Here is a 14,931-nt window from a genome sequence, read left to right as displayed (position 1 = left end):
CTGTGATCTCTTGAAGTCCAGAAACCAAACGATGATCTCGTAGCGCACAGATTCCAAAAGAAACCTTCCAGCCAAACATTCCTGGTTACATTGTGCCCTTTTTAAGGGTTGTCTGAAGTGTCACACAGAACCAAGTAAGTGTCAATCACCTTTTGTACCTCATTTAATCAACTTTGTGTATTTGCTTTCTCTCATCTAATCTTTATTGGCCAATGAAGGATCAATTTTCTAAAACTTGTATCAGAGCTTAAGTTGTGCTAACTGCATCATCATTTCTATTACCATTTTCATTTCATTTTATTTTTAAAAATCCAAGTATTCTGACTTGATAAAGACATACTGTTTCTGTAGTATTTTGAATACAAACTGGCCTGAGACAATAAACAGTGCCTCCCTTCTGAATATCTTTAGTATATTTGTGTGTCTGTGCCATCCTTACCTCTTCTTTCTAGTTATCATCCAGGCTAATTCCATCCTTTTAGTCCAAAACATCTCTCAGACTGGGATTCCTGCTCCCACACTCACCAGTGTATGAGACACTTACAATTCTGCAAAAATCAAATGATTTTTGGACAAAAGGGGAAGTGCTGCCCTGTGAATGTTGGTGCCAGAGAATCACAGGATGGGGCAGGCTGGGGGGAGCACAATGGTCATCTGGTCCAACCTCCCTGCTCCATCATGGTCATCCCAGAGCACATGGCACAGGATTGTGTCCGGATGGTTCTGGAATACCCTCTGGAATACCCCCACACCCTCTATGGGTAATAACACGCTCTGGATTACCTCATATTCTGTCTATGCTTTCAAAGGATACAGAAGCCAAGATTCAACTACATCTACACCAGGAGCAAGCACCAAAGCTAAAACTTTGAGCTCTGGAATTCTGCTAACTCCTTTTGCTGATTCACCTGCCGCTGGTCGTGGTTAAAACTGGATGCAAATGCAAAGAAATGGTTCTATGCACAGAGCAAATCAGGTCTCACACTAACTTTGTTAGTCCAGACTTAGCTTAAGCAATGCTATACGATTCCTTTCATTTTGAACCTTACACTCACCATTTAACTTTGTCATGGAGGAAGAACTCACAGGAAGAGGTTCCAAGATATTCATTTTGACTGGTTTAGCAGCTCCCTCACATACAGAGGGCTCCAGAAGGCATGGAGAGAATTCTGTCCTTACAGAAAACTTGGTAGGTCCAGTTCTGTGTGTATGGGTGCAAGTAATCCAACACATGTTGTAAAAGAAGGCAATGAGAAGACAGGAGATTCAAACCTGAGAATATTATACAGAAAAGTTGTATTCTGCGTGGCATAAACTTTAGTGTAGGCTAATTTGGGCCACTTCTTGGAAGGAAAAAAAAAAAAAAAAAAAGTATTATTGATTTAGAAAGTATTTCGAGTGTGTTCCTTTGTGGTTTTTAGCACTACTTAGCATCCCCTGGTAGCTGCGAATTACTGAGGTATGATCACAGATTTAAGAATGACATGCCTTACATGGAGAGATGTTATTTTGGACAACGGCTCAATCAACACTCAGAGGACCCTCCATTACCATTTTTGAAAGATTTAAGGCACCTTTAGTTACAGCCACATCCACTTCTGCAAACATTCCCTGAACCAGTCTTTGTTAACTTTTTTCTAGTCTTTTCCCTTTGCTCTTAGACTAACAATTAGTCACATACTGTGCACATATAAAAAAACAGGCACTTTAAAGTGGATTGAGAACACATTCATAATTAACCATATCTTTGAAGCAAGCTATTGTAACTTGGAAATATCTAGTTGGAAATACATATTAGTATTATAGTTTATTAAGCACTGAGATTTTGCTGTTTGCTACTGGATTTTAAAATTGCTTCAGTATTCCTAAAGAGTTTAAGAGAAACTTGAGATAAGAAAGTTGCTGACAAAGATGTCACCACATCTAGGTCCTGCCAATGCTCTAGTAAAAGATAAAATCTTAATTTTTACCTTGTTATGCTCCTGTTATTTTTTAAATAATGACATTTTAGGGGCAACTCAAAATGGAAACTTGTCATGTAAAAAAATAGAACAGTAACTTTAGGCAAACTAATTAGTATCATTTTTTCAGACAAAGCAAAATGATATTAAACAATATTAAACTGATATTTTATGTACACAAACACACTATCTAAATACAAAATGCTGAGAATACAGCATTCTGAAAGAATGGGAATTTTTCTAGTCTTCACATTATCTGTAAGATGAATATATGACCAAAGAAATGTAAAATACAGGTGTATGACCACTAAGTGCCAGCTTCAATAGTGCAACATTTTATTAACGACAGAAATATCTGGTTTAACACTGCTCATGTTACAAAAAGACTGCAGTGATAGTGATAATGGCAGCGAAGGGGAATTTGGCACTGAAGATATAGCAAAAGCACGTTTCAGTGGTCTTTTAAGTGCATCCAAAAAAAGGCTTATTAGTGAAAAATGAAAAAAAAACCCACCCCATACCTTTCAGTTATTAAAACTGATCAATGAAATAGCAGACTAAAAATCTATGTAAAATAATGTAGTACAGTTTACACAAGGTTATCTTTTTCTTTTTCCAAGTCAATTGATGCAAACACAAATATGCTGAGACACATTTAGAAATAGCACACGTGCATTTGGGTTTTATTCAGTTCAACTACACAGCATTTAAAGGTTTAGTACTAAAAGGAGAACTTTTAAAACTAGGCTCATCTGTGGCTTGCTTACCTGTCGCCTAATTTATGACTTTTTTGTTTGTTTACAAATTAGACCTACAATGGCAGTGTTTCTAAAAATACATTGGGGTGGAATGTCCAAGTTTGTTATTTTAAAACTCAACAATCTAAAATGTAGTACAGTACAGTGATTTTTATCTTGTATCAGGCTTTACACAAAGTTTCCACCTTCTGGTTTCCATGTGTATTTCAGGATGTAGATCAAACTTGAAGGCAACAAAAGCTGTGTCTGTGATGGAAGAGAAAGTGTGGGGCAAATTAAAAGAGCCATTTTGAAACAGCAGTTTATGTCTTAAAAAAAAAAATCTTTAATTCTCCTAAAGCTTTACATACAAAGAATAAATGAGATACGATCTTATTTCCTTAGAATTTAATATGGGAAATGGGTGCAAGATAAAAATCTATGATGTGGTTGACTTCTTCTCAAACGTGGACCTGAGTAAGGGCAGGAAATACAACATCACTTATGACTAAAAGAATAAAATTCCTTCATAATTTAAGTAGCTGAACAGGTTTTTAATGTTCTACCACAAAACAGCAAGGCAACAGATGAGAATGGCCTTGTATTCAATGAATTATCATGAACATCCACTGCAAACCTGAATATTTTCTGCAAAAATAAAACATCAGATTATGCACAATAATAAAAAGCATCAGAAATAGATGCACCTGGATTTTCGTTCCTCTTTTTAAACCACAAATATCAGAATTCAGCATTTATGTCACAGTCCTTGAACAGTTGCTCTGAGATGACTACATGAAGCACACTACTGCACTAGGTAGACACCCCACAACAGGCTTGCACTGCAGCAGTAACATAGTTTTCATGTAGGCACAGACTTTTTTTCTCATTCATGTTCAAAAACAACATGAAATAAGCAACTCAAGACAACACTAGGATTCATCCCGCGGTTCCTTGCCAGCGAAAAGTTCTTGCCACTTTGGTAATCAAAGTCACTGAATGTTTTTTTTTTAAAAACTGCAGATACCTCAAGGAAAAGAAGAGTTCCATATTCAGCAAGGCAGCATTATATCAGGATATTTTATACCAACTAAGGCATAAAGAACTTTGCATCAGGGTATACAATACTCAATCTCTGAATAAAGTTCCGTATTCTGTGTGTGGCGAAAGTGCATAGGAGTGGGATTCCACCAGAGCAAAAAGAATCCTCTCACAGTATTAAGGCCTTTCGATTTTATGTGAACTGCATCAGGCTGAAGTCAGCACAGTGGGGAAAAACATAAGCTGTCATCACACTGGACTCACTGGAGTTCCCTTAGCATGACTTGTCTTCTCCCAGTTGTCGCTCATCATCTTCATCAGCTTCCTCAATAACCTGAATGTCGTCTGCTTGAGGTAAGGATGAGATTTCAGTCAGCAGTTTGGCTCCTTCTGCTTTGCTTTTTTCTTCCTCTTCAATCACTTTCTTCCATATTTTGTGATTTTCACTGAGGTGGTGTATTAGCTGGCAAAAGATTCGTCTACCTTTTTTTCTTTGAGCTTCTGTAAAATTATAAGCACATTGGATTGTTTGACATTCCGAGTAATTGCATTTTACACATACAAAAGCAATGGCACATTGCAAGCGAGATGTAAATTTGAGCAAGGCACATGGATGATTATTCTGAATATTTAAACAGTGGCAGGGCAAAGGATATCAACAAGTTTCTGTTTTAAATTGCAAGTCTCCTTGTAGCAAGGAAATCTTCATTAAAAGAGGAAAATTTATGAAGCAGCGTAACAGCAAAATCGACAAGATTTGTACTGCACAATTTCAACTGTCACTGCTACGTCTGAAGGACAACTAAGCACCAACAGAAACACAGAGACTTACTTAAAATAAGATCATCTTCCATTTCTTCATCATCACTTTCTAACTGTGCACCATCATCATCTTCAGTGCTTTCTGCATCCTCCTCCTCCTCCTCATCAACCCACTGCCCTGGAAGCAACCCAGCTGCGTTGTAGGAATTGCAAAGGGGGCCAACAATGTGAGTGATGAAAGATTCCTGCAGCTTCGCCAGCTGGGGAGAAGAGCGATCCATGAAGGGGCTTATAGGTAATCCAAGACTTGCTTCCTCATCACCCTAAAAAAGAAATGGATAAACTTACCGGAATTTCTCACAAAATTAGCTGTAAATTCACATTTTAAAAGTTACTTTTAATGAACTGAGTAAGCTCCAGCTTCCTCTCGAGGGGAAGTGCATGGAAAGGCATCGATCTCTTCTCTCCAGTGAGCAGTGACAGGACCCAATGGAATGGCACAAAACTGTGTCAGGGGAGGTTTAGGCTGGATATCAGGAAAAGGTCCTTTCCCCAGAGGGTGGTTGGGCACTGGAACAGCTCCCCAGGACAGTGGTCACAGCACCAGCCTGACAGAGCTCAAGTGTTTGGACAATGCTCTCAGGCACAAGGTGTGATTTTTGGGGTGTCCTGTGCAGGGCCTGGAGTTAGGCTTTGATGACTCCTGTGGTCCCTTCCAACTCAGGATATTTTGTGATCCCATGAACCATCACATGGATTATATCTTTTCCCTGGGGAGAATAATTGTACAGACTAAGTGAATGAAAATGTAATTAGGCCAGTTTAAAATAAAACCCATTATGGCTCAGACTTGCACAGTCCATAATCCTCCCTCCAGCTTTGCTTGTGTCTCCTGAAGCTGCTGTTCCTCTGCCTCTACAGGATGGCTGCAGAGGAGGCAGAGATCAACTTCAGTTGCTGAGCTGATGAACAGAGAAAATGGCAGAGTAATCAGCCATAGCAAGGCATGCTGGTAATGGCACCCCCTGCAAGGCCATAGAAGAATGAAATGAGCTATAACATCCAGAGTAAAGTGGATCGTTTTGTTGTTTTGTTTTGGGGTTTTTTTCCCCCATTTTAAAAAATGGAGAAGAAAAACATTGAACAGTTGCTCATAGAAAAATCTGAGCTATAATTACTTATCTCAGCACTTCCATGGACCTGATAGTTGTAGAGCTGAACATACATTTTCAGTCTTGTGGATTTTATACATATTCTTCCACCTAGAAACACATCTGTGAACTTAACTTTCAAAAGTGAAAGAAATTGTTTTGATTTATCAGCATCATCCTAAGGCAAGAAGTTCTCCCCCTCAAAAATCCCCTAATATCTGAAAAGTGGAGAATATTGGCTGGGAGCTTGTTTTCTAACACAATTATTAGAAACTAAAAGATCATATTAGTAAGCTACCTGTGAAAGTAGTTTTCAGTATTCAGAATGAGAAGATGGAAATACCTTACCTGAAGATTTAAAGCAAGGAATAAAGTTTAATTGAGTTAAACCACTGGTAAAACAAAGAATCAATCATCTGCCCGTCATTCAAAAGAGAAAATTGCTCTTTCCATACCCACCTGTTCATAAAATTCATTGACAATGCCTTCAGTCCATTTCAGATGCAGGTCCCTGACTTTGGCTGGGCCATTAATATCAGCCAGTTTGATGCATATTTGACAGGCCAGCAGGCGATCGTTCTCATTGCTCCATTCTATGCCGTTGCTGTTCATGCCATTGACCTGGGGTAGGCACAGACATCCAGGTAAAACTCTTCAGCCAGGAGTTTATCAGGCAATCTACAAACCATCTACAGCTGGCTCGTACAAAGGAAACACACTCCTTGCATTTTAATAGCTTAAATTTAAATAATATAGAACTTTAAATGCATGTGATTAAAACTAACAGTTACTGAGGGCAATGATAATGTCATTATCAAGACCAGATCAGTGCAGACACCAAAGTGGAACAAACCTTGGCATTAAATTCCGCAAGGAAATCAAAATGCTTCTTGAGGTCTGTGGCAAGGATTGCTTCAATCACTAGGAAACGAAAGCGCTTGAATTCTACGTGATCAAGGTTGGATAAAAAGTTGTATTCTGGTCGTGATAAGAAAAGATTCCAGGCAGATGCAGCATGGTGATTTTCTAAGACTGATCTGTCATTGTAGAGAACAGCCTACAGGAAAATAAAAAAACAAACAAGCAAAGAATCGTAAATTTCACAGGGAATTTGTAAAGTTATAAATAAATATTCTGAAGTTTAAGGGCTAATCAGAAACAACACTAGGTAACAATAATTTTTTAAAAAATTATGTTTTGTCTTCTAGTTTTGGGGTAAAGTACACGAAAATGATAGATGAGGTAAACCCCCCCCCCCCCAACTAAACAATTAGCAAAGTTCTTTGTTTTTTTTAAAGTCCTTAGCAATGTCTTAGTGACAACTGCATTCAGACTGTAGGCACACATACACAAACCACTTAAGAGTTTGCAAATATATGTGTGGAGCAGTGTGTGTTTTACATCGCACAGTGATGTAAAAAAGAAAACTAGGAAAAAAAAAGAAATCTGAGTATATGCTTTTATTTCCTCTTAATTGTGTTGGAAAAACAACAAAACAACAAAAAACCCAACCCAACAAAAACAAAGAAATAAACAAAAAAAACCCCATAACAAATAAAAACCCCCACCACAAGAAGGACTCCAAAACATATAAGCACTGTCAAAATGGAAAATGGTGCAAAAGTATCACTGGTTTTCAAAGGGATGTTTAATGCTGATGCAGAAATTTTAACTGCAAACGAGCTAACTAAAATATAAAAACAGTAGCAGATTTTATTCACAGTTTCCATGTTTATATAAAACACCCTAGAAAATAATTAATCCAATATAAATTAAACAGAACCTGAAAATAACTTCATTTTGCCAATGTTTTTTGCAGTATTTTGAAGAATGCTTGTATTTTTGAAACTTGGTGATGGATGTCTGTGTTGCTTGGTTTTGCTCCTCCTTGTATGCTGTCTCCAGCAGAAATACGTAAGTGCCTACATCCCAAACTCTCTTTGTAATAAGGAGTTTTTGTTGAAAACTGTTTGGAAAGTTCAGTTTCAAAGTCTTCATCTCCTAAAAAGCTATACCAGTTTCTGATCTATTGTTGTTGTTGATGTTGTTAGTATTATTTAAGGTTTTTGTCTGTTTTTTGTCTGGTTTTGTTTTTTTTGGTTTGTTTTTTTTTTTAGTTTTTACCAAGAGAGAACCAAAGAGCCATCATAGCTGCTTGGACAGACCTCGGGCCAGCTCTCTATGAAATAATCCTTTACTCTATCCTGCACTGGTTTATGTTGTTATTTTCAATTTTGCAACTTCAAGGTTGTTTCTACACGCATACACAACCAATACATAGAAAACACACCAGAATTTAACAGGAAAGAAAAATAAAAATATTGCACAAGTACAGTACACATTAATATCCCCATTTCTTAAATCGGGCCTTAAATACTTAAATCCTAAACAACTTATTTTAGGGATATAGAATAGCAAAAAAAACCCAAACAAAACAAACAAACAAACAAAACCAAACAAACAAACAAACAAACAAAACCCACAAACACCTCCTTATACAGATTTCAGACAGAAACAACTCATTTTCTGCATGAAGAGGTTCTTACCTGAGGTGCATTAGTGGCCACTAGAAAAGCATTTGTCCGTCCAGGATGATCATAGTCATGCATGGCAGCTGCTACATACAAAGCCATCAATTCCAAAGCAGGAATGTTTGATGCCAGACAACCATAACTGTCATCAGTAATAGGACAGCTTTTTGAAGAAGTGTAACTGACTTGAACTGGGGCAATACCACTGGCTTCATCTAAAAAAAATTTCAAAGTACAAAACCAGAATATTTTTTAGAACAGTGTTTCATTCATATTTGTGATACATTATAAATGTGCATAAACAGTCAGACACTGTTGCAAACATGGTGCAAGTTATCCTTGCTGTCATGAAGCTGAATAATTTATATTTTTAAAAATAAAAGTCATAATAATGTTTATAGGTAAACTAACAATTTTAAAGAAAAGCGAAACTGCATTGAGTTGCAAATTTGTAGCCCTAACAGAGCACTCTACTCTTTGTCTCCAACCTGAATTAGTCCAAGTAAAGATTAATCAGCACCTTCCTTAGTACTTCTATAATTTGTCCATTTCTTGAACTTTCAAACCTACAGGAAAACCTGGACAGGGGGAGGGGAAACTACTGCTAAAGGAATTAACTCCATTAATTTAGAAACATTTGCATGATAAGAAGATTTACAGTTTTATTATCCTCTTTCCCATGGACAAAGTCACTACTTTAAAAAAAAGGAAAAGGAATAGCAGGTATTTCATCAGTGCATAATATAAAAGGAATTCCTGTCCTTAATAGAATAAGCAAGGACTAAAAGCCTGAAAATATTTATACTGGAAGAGTTTCCAAGCAATAAGATTATAACTTCTTATTTTAATTTTTCTTTTTTTTGTAGAGGAGAGTAAAATTAGTTTTATCACTTTCCTTCAGTTAGGTCTTCAGTCCCAACCCGTTTAACACTTGGAGAAAGAAAAGAAAATAGGGTGCAATCAATAGATATGGACAAACTTGGAAAAAGAGAAAATTCCAGCCCTTTAAGAGCCACAAGACCTGGGTCTTGTCTTTTTCTACTACACATATAAAACAGAGTTCTTGAAGAGTGCCTGATTTCCCCTTTTCATTTTTCTGAAATACAAACCATTTAGCATCAAAGTCTATGTTTAAACCTTTTTTTTTTTTTTTTTTCTATCCTTTACTTACAGGATACAATTTGGTAAAAATTACAAATTCTAAATTTAAACATTAGTTCTATGAAGTCAGAGACAACACAAAAGCAAGCTTAATTGGAAGTAACTTCACACAATATTTGAATTTGGAGTCATTATTTCCTTTTCAGGGACACTTTTATGCAGTTATTGTTGGGGTGGTCGCTTCAGTGTTTGAAAGTCTGCATGTGATAACTAACAGAGAATTCTAAAATATTAATTTTTATACTAAAGCCATTAAGGAGAACTTCAATTAAGTTAAATACTTTGGTATTTTTTCCTTGGTCTATTTAACTTTCCAATAAAGTTAAGAAATATTAGCCTAATGTATTTCAAATGCTAAAAATACCCTGACTATGGCAGAATACTGAGGTTTCATTCAGCACAGAAAATTTATTAAGTGAACCAGTTTTCTTGGCTAACAAACTAACCATTACTCATCTAATAATTTTTCTAAAAGTCAATTGCATGATATTTCTGAACGGTGTGTGTTTTGTGATTTTTTTTTTCTGCTGCCTTATATAAAAGTACCCAAAAAAAGAAAAAAAAAGAAAAAAAAAAAAAAAGAAAAAAGAAGTGAGTCATAAGAATAATTAGATATATTCTTCCAGAGTAATTTGGTTTACCTGCCATAGTTTCATTGTAACATTCTTCAGCAAAACAAAAATAACCTGTGTGTGAATACATACCTATCTCAGTCTCCATTATATGCTCATTATGGATTTGCTGAAAGCCAGGAATGGGCCGTGTGGTCAGGTACCATACTGCATGGAGAACATCCGTGGCATGGATACGGTTGTGATCTGAAAATCAGCAAGACACAATAAAAAAAATTTCATCTGAAATGTCATCAAAAGGCATAATAAAAACAAAATAACAACAACAACAAAAAAGAAATGTAGCAAATTTATTATAAGTGAGATTTTGATTAACTATAAAAGGAAAAATAGTATTCAAAATGTTAGCAGTAGATATATGTATCACTGAACATTTTTAAGAAGGCAGTTAGATAAACATCATTGTCTATGCACACGTCATCCTACCTGGGCCTCAGGAAGGGATTAAATGGCCTTTTAAATCAATAATGGTGAGAAACAAGCATGGCCTGCAATCTGATGCCTACAAGCATCTGGGCTGGGCAAACATCTGTGGAGTGGGGAAGTGTGCTTTTTGTTTTGTTTTCCAATAAATCTGGCTGCCCTACACAGCAAGGTGAATAACTACCATCAAAATCCTCTATTTTCTTCTCATTTTAATAAAGACCTCACCCAAATTTCTGCAAAATTAGCAACTATTCTCCCATTCACTTCAGTGTGTTTGATTCAACTATTAATTCAAATTCTTTAAGATTATCTGTAGCCTTCAAATTAAGAAATTCAGTTTCAGAGTCCACCCACTTGGTCCTGCAATTCATTAGACCCGTTCTAAGCTCTGTCAAGTGCATTCATTAAAAACACACTTAACTGCCTACAAATACAAATGCATCAAAGGAGAGCCACTGATGTAAAAATTCCATGTGTAACCAGGGAGCACTTACAGGGAATATCCCGGTAGCCGTTCTCTAGCGCACGGAAGTAATTCATGAATTCTTGAGTGGGGATTTTGAAAATTTCAAACAAGCCAGTGTCTTGAAACAAGGCATAAGTTACCTAAACAAAGATAGAAATCAATTTAAGCCTCAAAGATGTACTGATGCATATTCTGCTTTTTCAACTTTAAAATTATTCTTGGTTTTTAAAATTTTACTTGCCGTCAGACATGGAAATCACCGAAATTCCACTAAAGATTATCAGAATGCTGTTGTCATAGAGATATAGTTAACACAGTTTTAGTACAAAAATGTGGATTTTTATGATCCTCTCAATGAAGAATAATAAAAGCTTTTCTTTCATTGCTGATAATACTATGCACAACTGATTTTTAATAATGTACCCCAAAAATTTTTAGAGGGCTAAATAAGTCATGCTTTATTCCATTAATGACCTAAAAAGAAGAAATAAATATTCTGACTTATTATTCAAAACTTCAAATTATTTAATTATAACAGCAGAATCATTAATAATAAAACAAAGACGAATCAACAACACCAGCCCCCCAGTACTGTGGTTGTTTTCGAGACTTTGGCAAAGAGATCCTGTTTCTTGGCTTTATTATGATTTACCTTGAGTGTTTTTAACAAAACGAGCTGGTAAATGAAGAAGTATTTCAAAAAGGTACTCAGATTTTCCATATATGTATATAAGCCATATATTAAGGTTTACATGTAGAACTTAGTGTACTTCAAAACCTAATCCCCCAAAGGTTGCAAATATTTTAAAAAAATTAAAACAAGTCACTACTACTCATTTTCATAACTTTTTTTTTTTCCTAGACACAGGAAAGGAACAAGAAGTTTTGAAGCATGGGAGGTGCTCAGAGGAACAGGAGCTGCAAAATTAGGGGACATCACTGCAGGGTGGAAAACTAAGATACTGGAAATAAAACTGTTTAGTGGTCAGATCAGAAGCTCCATGATTGCTAAATCCAGTCTAAAGAAGGAGGCAGAGGCCTCCAGATTACCCTGATGAAAGGGAGAAGCTGGAGAAGAGCAAACAGAATCCTACTCTTGCACCTGCCAGCAGGTTTGGCTTCAGCAAACATGAAACTGCAAGGAAGAGCTTAGTAATAAGTCAGAAAGAGATATAAGGGATACAACATCCAGAAAGCAACATGGAAAAAAATCCCACTGTTTGTAGGATCAGGAGGTAAAAGACTGCCTAAAAGATCACCTCTCTTCCCCCACAGGTGTAGCACTGGCAGAAATATTTTACTGAAATCAAGAAAAAAGCAATGGTTTTACAAACAGAGTAGTAATTCTGAAAGCAGGTGGTAATTTTGCACAGGAAATGGCAGATTATGGCAAAACCTAGTCAGTGTGGGTCTAACCCACTTACATGAAGAATAAAATTCAGAAAGACTGGAGCACATTCTCTATAGACAAACCATTTTTTTATGGTTTACAATGACATAGAGTACATGAGAAGTCATATTTCTTCGTTTAAAGACAGCATTCACATAAATTTGACTGCAAAACTTCTTCATGGTTTAATTAAAGGAGAGCTTTACATACCCTCTCCCTTATAATAAAGGACAACAAACCTGGCTAAGGATCCTTCCAGACTGATCTCCCATTTCTTTTACAAGGTCAAAAACTTGGAAATTCCAATTGCTCATCTTCTCCATTAGTGAATCATGGTCTAATAGCATTGTTTCTAACGTAGAACTCTGTTCCACCTGTATGAGATTAAGATACTTTATCATCTCTAAAATAACAATGAAAACTAATTTATCAGTTGTGTTGGCAAAAAAAGCCCTGAAAATCATAAATCATTAGTGAATTTATTGAATGGTGCTGCAGCTACGGCTATGGGAAAATTATAAATCAATATCACAAACAGGCACACTTAAAGGCTTGAGTTTTCCTGCTTTGGGCAGCAGATTCCAAGGTTTTCTCAGATGCTGCTATATTTTCCGCCTAATTTATTTTTAAACAAGATGAGTTAATATAACAAAGCAAAAAATATGCATAGGCTAACCAAAGATTTTCTGAGTTTTAAGAACAGGTTAATTGGACAAGCTTTAAAAACACCTGATGTATAAACCCAAAATGTTAATAGCACTGTATTGAACATTCATTTGTAAGTCTCACTGCAACTGCTGCATCTTTCATAAACTTCCAAAAGGAAATATTAGCCAATCAGTGTTTGAGCCTACCCTCTCAACATTAAATCTGCACAAATCAATATTGATTAGCAAAATCAATACAATCACAACCTTTCCTGTCATTCGCTAATGACATTTGTGCAAGGTAAACAATTGTTAAATGAAAATTTGAATTCCAACCATGCACTGTAACCCTTTAGAAATTACTACTTTAGCAATGTAAAGGCCTCTTCACAGCAAGTTAGAAATGATAAAGAAATACTGAATTGAGAGAAGTTATTGCAAGTGTTTGGGTTTTTTTGCAATTACATGCTTACAAGCAGTTTATTTTGTGTTTGATCGATCGTTTCCTTGCTTTCATCTTTCCTCTTCTCCATATGGTGGGAAGATACTTTGGAGACACTAGCACTTGCAATTTCACCTTAAAGAAAACACATACAGGAATACTATATCAATAATTGATCTGTAGATTACTACTGTCTAATAATTTTTAACTGATCATACACATTTGTCATGGAAATATAAGAAATAGATTGTTTCTAAACCATGTTATTTAAGAAATATTCAAAAAAGTCAAAAAGGACAAAATTTATTAGTCAAAACCTATTTGAAGATTAAGAAAAACTAAAAGCATAGCTTTTATTCGAAAAAATTCATTCAGTGATTAGTTTAGCTTAGTTGGTAGAACACTGGTTTGATAAATGGAGTACAGAACTGAAAAGGCATTAATAGAAGCCTGTTTTAAAATCTTTACTATGAAGAAGGCAATATTTTGTTTTCTTTTGATTATTCTAAAACACAAAACAAATTAAAATATTAACCTAGGTTAAAACATAGGAAAAGATTATGTAGAAATAGTAAATTTTTAATTTAACTGGCTTGAAAAAAAAGAAAAAGGCAGCGAGTTGATATCAAGTATTTGTCTATTTTTAAATCCCACCTGATTTTCTGTCTCTGTATTCTGCAAAGTCTGGTTCTGGTATCGGAACAGGCTTGAGTATCTGACGTCCACAGCTTACAGAATACATGAAAAATATTTACAACATTCAGTAACCTTCTTCTTTTGCTACTGCTGTCTTCTACTGAAAAATATCTGCTGATTACTCTTTTTAAAAAGGCTGGTGAAGGTTCCTTAAACAACTGACCTGAGTATTTTCTCCTAAATTTGGCACACATGGATTTAGCCTGTCCTTAGATAATAATCAACCATCACCTCCCCCAGACTTAGATCCCTGAATTATTAGAGTTTATAACTAAGAAAGTACTCAGAAACACAGAATCTAATTCCCAAGTAAGAAGACCCCCTTTTCTAAAATTCCACAGAATATATTCCTTTACAATAACAGCTGCTGAGAAGGATGGGCCATGTCAAAGCAGCTACATCCATTCAGCATTCTTTACTCTCCCCTGGATAACACTGATGCAGATTATGATGAGATTTATGCCCTTTTTCAATCCTAGAAGGGGCACAGGTCTTGATTTTTTTTTTCCTTTTTTGGTTTTCACTTTAATTGCATTCTTTTCAACCCATATGAAGCAACTGAAATGATAACAGAGTTTACAGTACCTGCTACACATATAACCTACAGGTGTTTTAACTGGCTGCTGAAAATCTGGAGAGCTAGGTGTGTGTCCTGGAGGCTTGTGTATGTTAATGCTTGGTTTTGTGAGGAAATCAGCAGTGTCGGGGAACTCTACAGGTGACCAGTTGCTGAAAGCCCCGCTGGAGACAGATCCATGGCTTGGTGAACCCACAGGACTCAGGCCGGGAGAAGCACCTGCCAAAACAAACACAACACGGGGTTCGGATGACAATAAAATTGTTGCTGTTTACAAAGATTGGATTTAAACAACGAGGGACATGCTGATG

At 36.0% G+C, this 14,931-nt stretch overlaps 1 protein-coding gene across 1 annotated transcript in view; it reads right to left on the bottom strand.

Moving 5' to 3' along the window:
- Positions 1-3,422: 3,422 nt before the first annotated feature.
- The window catches only part of PDE3B (phosphodiesterase 3B), an 82,382-nt gene continuing 70,873 nt past the window's right edge, over positions 3,423-14,931 (bottom strand). The window contains exons 6-16 of the mRNA XM_066187592.1: positions 14,629-14,839; positions 14,002-14,075; positions 13,379-13,482; positions 12,498-12,632; positions 10,897-11,008; positions 10,049-10,162; positions 8,199-8,398; positions 6,506-6,709; positions 6,112-6,273; positions 4,572-4,824; positions 3,423-4,240 (exon numbers count right to left, since the gene is read on the bottom strand). Of these exons, the coding sequence (XP_066043689.1) occupies positions 4,014-4,240; positions 4,572-4,824; positions 6,112-6,273; positions 6,506-6,709; positions 8,199-8,398; positions 10,049-10,162; positions 10,897-11,008; positions 12,498-12,632; positions 13,379-13,482; positions 14,002-14,075; positions 14,629-14,839 (1,796 nt within the window). The 3' untranslated portion in view covers positions 3,423-4,013. The remainder of the gene's footprint in view (positions 4,241-4,571; positions 4,825-6,111; positions 6,274-6,505; positions 6,710-8,198; positions 8,399-10,048; positions 10,163-10,896; positions 11,009-12,497; positions 12,633-13,378; positions 13,483-14,001; positions 14,076-14,628; positions 14,840-14,931) is intronic.

Source organism: Chamaea fasciata, unplaced genomic scaffold, assembly GCF_029207755.1.
Source record: "Chamaea fasciata isolate MVZ Bird 193981 ecotype frontalis unplaced genomic scaffold, bChaFas1.0.hap1 SCAF_7, whole genome shotgun sequence".
NCBI lineage: Eukaryota > Metazoa > Chordata > Aves > Passeriformes > Sylviidae > Chamaea > Chamaea fasciata.
Note: the sequence above shows the minus strand (reverse complement) of the source record. Positions and strands in the feature narration are given on the sequence as shown.